This window comes from Lathyrus oleraceus, chromosome 3 (genome assembly GCF_024323335.1).
Source record: "Lathyrus oleraceus cultivar Zhongwan6 chromosome 3, CAAS_Psat_ZW6_1.0, whole genome shotgun sequence".
Taxonomy (NCBI): Eukaryota; Viridiplantae; Streptophyta; class Magnoliopsida; order Fabales; family Fabaceae; genus Lathyrus; species Lathyrus oleraceus.
This window is the reverse complement of record NC_066581.1, coordinates 266,024,301-266,031,743: the sequence shown is the minus strand read 5'-3', so window position 1 is coordinate 266,031,743 and position 7,443 is coordinate 266,024,301. Positions and strand designations below refer to the sequence as shown.

Genomic DNA, 7,443 nt, shown 5'->3' with positions numbered 1-7,443 from the left:
CATTTTCTTAGAAACATAAATTAGTATGTTTTTGGTTTTAACATTTTCTTAGAAACAAAAATTAGCTAATTCAGTTTAAGACTGGTTCATCAAAATGGATTCCACCTTAAAAATTTTAAGCAAGTATAGTCCATATATTTTACAAATGTTTTCAGATTTTGATTTTGATAAATCTTAGTAGGAGTATATCTTTGGTGGTCAAAGAAGCTACACTTACAAGTGGCTAGGCTTAAGAGATTGATAAACTTGAATCGAAGTGGTGTCTCATTGATTGTGCATTGAAAGACAAAATAAATAGTGTCTCATTGATTGTGCATTGGAAACCAAAAAAAAAAAAGAGTCAATTTCAACAAGGTTGTCAAAATTCCTATCTAGACAAGCTTAGTTTCAACCATGTTTCAGTTTCCAACTTTTCATTTTTCAATTTAAAATAACCTTGGGACATTATTTTAAGGATGCAAACACGTACTGATAGGGGGCCTTGAGTTCAATTTTCGGTTGGTATTTACTTCTTAATTAACTTATTTCTTAATTGAATTACGGATTAACATCTTTTTTCTCATAAAAATGATGGATCTTGTCGGAAGATGTAATTTATGGTTTTATTAAGTAGGTTGTGTTTCACAAGCACACGTAATCTAGTTGAAGATATAACTAATGATTTTATTAAGTAAGTTCGGTTTGACAAGGTTGTGTAACCTAGTTGAAGTAATCGTAGAATCAGTTGTATTCGACAGAGTCGGATACAACTAATAACTATTAGATCAAAGTGTAATTTTATATGTTTTGAACTTTGTCTTAGTTGCCTATAAATAAGCATGTTGTTGTAAATCAAAACAGAATTAACAGTTAATAGAATTTTCCCTTTACACAATATAATTTCTCTCTTCTCTCTATTCTTCTTCTTCTTCATTCACTTTTCTTGAAATCCTAATTGTTTCAACAAATTAGTAAAAACGAGTTCAGATTAAGATTCAAAGAGAATTTGTAATGACAAACGGGAACACAACCTCGAGTCAATTTCAGGGGAATCTACCAGTTTTTAAAGAAGAGAACTACGAACAGTGACTTGCGCAGATGAAGGTCATCTTCAGATTTTAAGATGTGGTTAAAATTATGAATGATGGAGTACCTGCATTGGAAACAAATGCAAATGTATGATCAAAAGGATGTGCATAAGGAACAAAGAAAGAAAGACGAGAAAAGTATTTTCTTGATTCACCAGTGTGTGGATCCAAACGTGTTCGAGAAGATTGTTGAAGAAGCATCTGCTAAAGGAGCGTGTGACAAGTTAAAGAACTTGTGCGACAAAGATGAAAAACTGAAGAGGGTAAAGGTGCAGACGTTGAGAAAGCAATTCGAGATGACTCAAATGAAAGAGGATGAGTCAGTTTCAAAATCTTTTCGCGTTTAGTGCTGCTAACAAACCAGATGAAAGGATGTGGTGAATCGATCAATGATTTGCAAAAGATTGAGAAAGTGCTGAGATCTCTGACAACAAATTTTGATTACATTGTAGTGTCTATTGAAGAGTTCAAAAACCTAGTTGAGATGAAGTTAGAAGAACTTCAAACTTCATTAGAGACTCGTGAGATGAGACTGAAGCAAAGAAACTAAAAAAAGGGAGAAGGTGGCTGAACAGACACTGCAAGCAAGATTCTTCAAGAAATTTGGAAAATAAAAGGCGAAGTAAGAAAATAATCTTGTCAACGATGAGAAGTCAAGCAAGAATTCAAAGAATCACTCTGATTCAATCAATAAAGGCACAAGCAACAAGTATTTTGGGAAGAAAGTTGACATGAAGAAGGTGCAGTGTTACAACTTTCAAGGACTGGGTCATTATGCTCGAGAATGTCTAAGGAAAAAGGAGCCAAGAGCAAAAGATAATGAGGAAGTTCAGTATGCACATGTAGGAGGTAGTGACTCTGATGATATGCTACTCATGGCCAATACTCAGTCGAGCAATGAACGTGATGATATGTGGTACCTAGATTCAGGATGCAATAATCACATGACTGGGAATAAAAACGGATTCACCAAGTTAGATGAATCGGTTAAGAAAGTGATATGGTTTGCAGATGGCCGACACATCACATCAGGTGGAAAAGGAAACATATATGTGGTTAGAAAGGATGGTCGAAAAGCCAACATCACTGGTGTGAAGTAATTTGATAAGTATATGTCAATTACTTGCAAAATGGTATAACATGAAGCTGGGAAACTATCAGATGAAGGTGCATGATGGTGAAGGAAGGTTGATTATGAAAGCATCATTGGTAGATAATAAGATCGTCAAAGTAGAGATCAACACGGTTGATCATAAGTGTCTTGCTTCGACTGCCGAAGAAGACAAGAGTTGGTTATGGCATCACATGTATGGGCATTTAAACTTCAGAAGTTTAGGTATGCTCAACCTGAAGAAAATGGTGTATGGATTACCTCAAGTGAAGGAACCAAGTCAGTTATGTGAGGAATGCTGCAAAGCAAAGCAGTCTAGGAAAGAATTCAAGCATCACTTGCCCATGAAGCCGAAAGAAAAGCTGGAGCTTTTTCATTATGATGTGTGTGGGCCTTTTGAATTCAGGTTGAATGGAGGTAACTGCTATTTCCTAACTTTCATACATGAATTCACCAGATATATGTGGATTCATCTGATTGAGAAGAAGAGTGAGGTATTCACACAGTTTAAGAAGTTTAAATTGCATGTCGAAAAGCAGAGTGAATGCAAATTAAAGAAATTGAGAACTGATGGTGGAGGTGAATACACTTCTTAAGAATTTGCTAGATTTTGCAATGAGGAAGATATAGAGCATGGAGTTATTACACCCTATACACCTCAGTGCAATGGAATAGTTGAACGAAAGAACAAAAGTATACTGAACTTGACCAGAAGTATGTTGAAAGCTAAAGAAATGCTAAAGAGATTTTGGGGAGAAACAGTTTCAACATCAGTTTACTTACTTAACAAATGTCCAACCAAGAAGATGGTCAACAAGACACCTTATGAGGCTTAACAAGATCAAATTCGAACGTTTGTCACCTTAGAATATTTGGATCAATGTGCTTCAGGCATGTACCTGAGCAATTGAGAAAGAAGCTAGACGATCGAAGTCAGGCCATAGTGCTCATAGGTTATCATTCAGCTGGTGCATACAAGTTGTATTCTCCAAATGATGATAAATTAGTAATCAATAGAGATATTCTGGTGGACGAAAGCAAAAGGTGGAACTGGACTTAGAAGTCAGTTCAACATGAGCAAGATATAATCATAATTGTATTTGAAGAAGAAGATCAACGGAATGAAGCCACAACAACTCAAGAGGGAGAACCACTTGAGCAAAATGTTAGAAGATCGACTAGAAGGAGAATTGAGTCGACAAGGCTAGTTGTATATGAGATATTTCCAGATCAAGCAATTGATGCAGATGGTGATCTTATAGAAAAAGTGATGATGATGGCTGAAGCATAACCAATTAATTTGGATCAAGCCATGAATGATTCAAATTGGTTGGCAACCATGAAAGAATGACTAATGGAAATTGAGAAGAACAAGATCTCGAAACTTATCGAAAGATGTAGCAAGAAGCCAATTGATGTGAAATGGACCTACAAGGTGAAACGAACACCAAACGATGAAATTGCCAAGCATAAGGCAAGAATAATGGAGAGAGACTTTATACAAAAATTTGGTATTGATTTTGACAAAGTCTACGCACCTGTTGTAAGGTTGGAGACAATCAAGATTATTGTGTCGACTGCAGCAGACAGAGGATGGAAGATACATCAATTAGATTTAAATTTACCATTTCTGAATGGACCATTGGAAGAAGAGGTATATGCCACTAAACCACCAGGATTCAAAATCAAATTGCAAGAGCAGAAGGTGTACAGATTGAGGAACACTATATATGGCTTGAAACAAACCCCAATGACTTGGAATAAGAGAATATATATCTTCCTGATCGAAGTCGGTGTTACAAAATGTGTATCAGAACATGAAGTATATGTAAATGTTGTTGACTGGGTCAGTCGAATCATTTCATGCATATATGTAGATGATTTATTGATCACATGTGCAAATGAAGCAAAGATAAGAAGAGTCAAATCAAAGACGACACAAGAGTTTGAATTGTCTGACCTAGGAAATTTGTCATATTTCTTATGGATGAAATTCAAAGACACAAGTGAATGAGTCTTTTTGCACTGAAAGAAGTATGCTCAAGACATCTTGAAGAGGTTCAAGATGAGTAACTGTAATGCATCTGTAACGCCATTAGAAACGGGAGCAAAGTTGAAAAAAGATACAAATGATTAGTTTGTAAGTGCGACACTGTACAAATAAATCATTGGATCCTTGAGGTATCTTTGCAATACCTGGCAAGGTATTTGCCAAATTGTCGGATTGTTGAGCAGATTCATGGAGAAACCCCAAGAGTGTCATCTCATTACAGTTAAGAGAGTGCTGAGATACATCAAAGGTACGATTAATTATGGTGTGCTGATGTCAAGAAAAAAGAAGAGCAACACAGATACAGAGGTATATGAGTATACTGATTCAGATTTTAGTGGAGATCAAGACGAGAAGAAGAGTATTACAGGCTACATATTCATGATCGAAGACGCTCCAATCTCTTGGAGCTCAAGGAAGCAAACCATTGTTGATTTGTCATCATGTGAAGCTGAGTACGTGGCCGCATCTTATGTAGCATGTCGAACAACATGGATAGAGATGCTGATAGAAGAGCTCAAGATCGCAGAACCTAAGAAAATGAATGTTTGTAGACAACAAGTTAGCTATCGATCTAGGCAATCATCCAATGTGTCATGGTCGAAGTAAACACATAGAAAGAAGACCTCATTTCCTTATGGATCAAGTGAGTAAAGGGAATCTTAAACTTGAGTATTGCAAGACAAAATGACAACTAGCTCATATACTCACCAAACCACTATAGAAAGTCAAGTTTGAAGTGTTGAAGAAAGGTATTAGAATGAGAAGTCTTGAAAACCTGAATTAGAATGTGTGTTAGAAGATGTAATTCGACAAGGTTGTGTAACCTAATCAAAGTAGTTGTAGAATCAGCTGTACTCGACATAGTCGAATACAATTAAGAACTGTTAAGTCAAAGTGTAAATTTGTATGTTTTGGGCTTGGACCTTGATTACCTATAAATAAGCATGATATTGTAATTCAAAACAAAGTTCTCTCTCGTATATATTCTTCTTCATCGTTCACTCTTCTTGAAATCCTAATTATTCCAACAAATTTGAATTAAAAAATTCAAAAGAAAAATTCAAAAGAAAAATTCAAAAGAAAAATTCTTTAAGGTAAAATTGCCTAGATTTTAAGCTTTATGTAGGTTTATCATATTCAATAAATGAGACTTAGATTGTCTCAATATAATCAATGTTAAAGTTCAGTGTTTTTTTCTTCCAATAATAATGTAGTAAAAGCTAAAGTTCAGTTAATATCCTTACTAGTAGTAATTAATAGAGAAACAAACAAATTTATTTATTTCATCAAAAATACAACAAACAAATCATTCCCAATCAACAAGGAATATTGAAAACTATTCTTCTGTAATAATATTCCAATAATCAGCACTCAAATCACACAAGCTTAGAAGCTTTAATACTACTACAAATCCACCCTCCCAAAAAATTAAAAAAATGCAAATTGAAACCAGAAAAGATGATATAAAAAAAGTGAATAAAAACTAAAAATTGAAGCATTCAAAGTTGCAGAAACTCAAAGATCTCTACACCTTAAAACACTTTTCTTCCCCACAACAACTCTGTTATTCTTAATCTCACCATTGATAGCATTTGCAGTAGCGGAAGAAAAACTCCTCAGTTCGTCAAAATTACCATAGCTTTTCCTTGCCGTAAGAATCCCACCACCGCCACCACCACAACCCTTTCTCTTCTCTGCATTAACATTTACCGATCTACTACCTCCTCTTGAACTCGACATAACACCACAACCTTTGTTCCTGTTCTTCAACGGAGGTGTCAATGTCGTTGTACCAGGTAGTGCATTATTCGTTGGTTTGCGATTTTCTTTCCTTAACAATGAAGAGAAATCCGGCACAGATTGAACTACAAGAGAAGACCCTTTTCTTACAGAAGACACACCAACTTGAAACTTGACTTGTTTTGTTGATATGGTTGGGATTTTTGATTCAAAAACATTCTCTTTTTCTTCTTGTTCTTCTTGATAATCTTGTTGCTGTGTTTGGTAGTTGAGTCGAAGCTTTTTCTCTCGCAATTTAGCGTATTCATCGTACCTGGGTCCTCTCTCCAAATTCATAATGTGATGATGTTTTGTTCGGTGTTGTGGTGGTGAGAACAGAGAGAAGAATAGGGTTTGGAAGATGAGACAGAAAATATAGCCGTTGAAATGTTTTAGTATAGTTCTTGGTTCATTGTTGGTTAAGTATGTTTCTCTTTTTACCACTTTCTTTTTTTGTAATAAAATAAAACAAAATAGTATTACGGCATTTGATATTGTAACGGTCTAATAAATGAGAGAGAAGATGCTTTTAATTGTGAAAGCTATGTTTTCTTAATTATAACTTTTCTATATTACACGTGGAATTTTATATTCATTTTACTTAATTATCTTGTGTCTCATAAACAATTTTCTTCCATAATTTGAGATTTAAGCAATTAGGGAATTTTCAAAAAATATAAAATAAGGATAATTATTTGAATAGATTTAAAGTTTAATTATTCAACATTTTTATATTAAATAAATACCATTTTACAAAAAAAATATATAAAATAATTGGCAAAACAAATAATATAGTTAATATCGAAATTCTAAACTTTTTTTATTCATAAGTACTAAAATTAATGTCATTTAAATTTTTTACACATTACTTAAAAAAATATAATAAAATGAAATCATAATTATATTAATTATTAGTGTTTTTGTACTATTGACATAATTTAAATATTATTATTTTTATATTAAAAAGTTAAATATACAAATATTTTAAAACAAAATTTCCTTACCGATATTAAAAAGTAGAGACAATATGTTCAAATACTAAATAAAAACCGCAAATCGATCTAAAATAAATTAAATTTTTTAAAAAATCAAATATTATTGGATGTGTTTGAATGTCATTTTATAAAAGTTATTTTTGTTTTGGATCGAATTTCAGATTGATTTTTCAAAATTGATGAAAATCGAATCAAACCATGTGTGTGTATATATATATATATATATATTATATATATATATATATATATATATATATATATATATATATATATATTGTGTTAATTTATTATTAGATGATATTTATTATTATAAATATTATTTATCAGTTCAATTTAATCAATTTATTTATATTATTTTATTTGTTTCAATCATAATATTAACTTTTAATATAATATATGTTATATATTATATCAAACTTATTAATTTGGATATCCAAA

The 7,443-nt window shown here is 32.7% G+C and overlaps 1 protein-coding gene across 1 annotated transcript; it reads right to left on the bottom strand.

The window, feature by feature from the left end:
* Nucleotides 1-5,484: 5,484 nt before the first annotated feature.
* On the bottom strand, nt 5,485-6,450 carry LOC127126854 (uncharacterized). Its single transcript, XM_051055857.1, has one exon. It carries the CDS (start codon nt 6,305-6,307, stop codon nt 5,747-5,749), a length of 561 nt encoding a protein of 186 aa, XP_050911814.1. The 5' UTR covers nt 6,308-6,450; the 3' UTR covers nt 5,485-5,746.
* Nucleotides 6,451-7,443: the final 993 nt, after the last annotated feature.

Coding starts and splice junctions, on each gene's coding strand:
- LOC127126854 (XM_051055857.1), bottom strand. CDS start 6,307: ATGAATTTGGAGAGAGGACCCAGGTACGATGAATACGCTAAATTGCGA.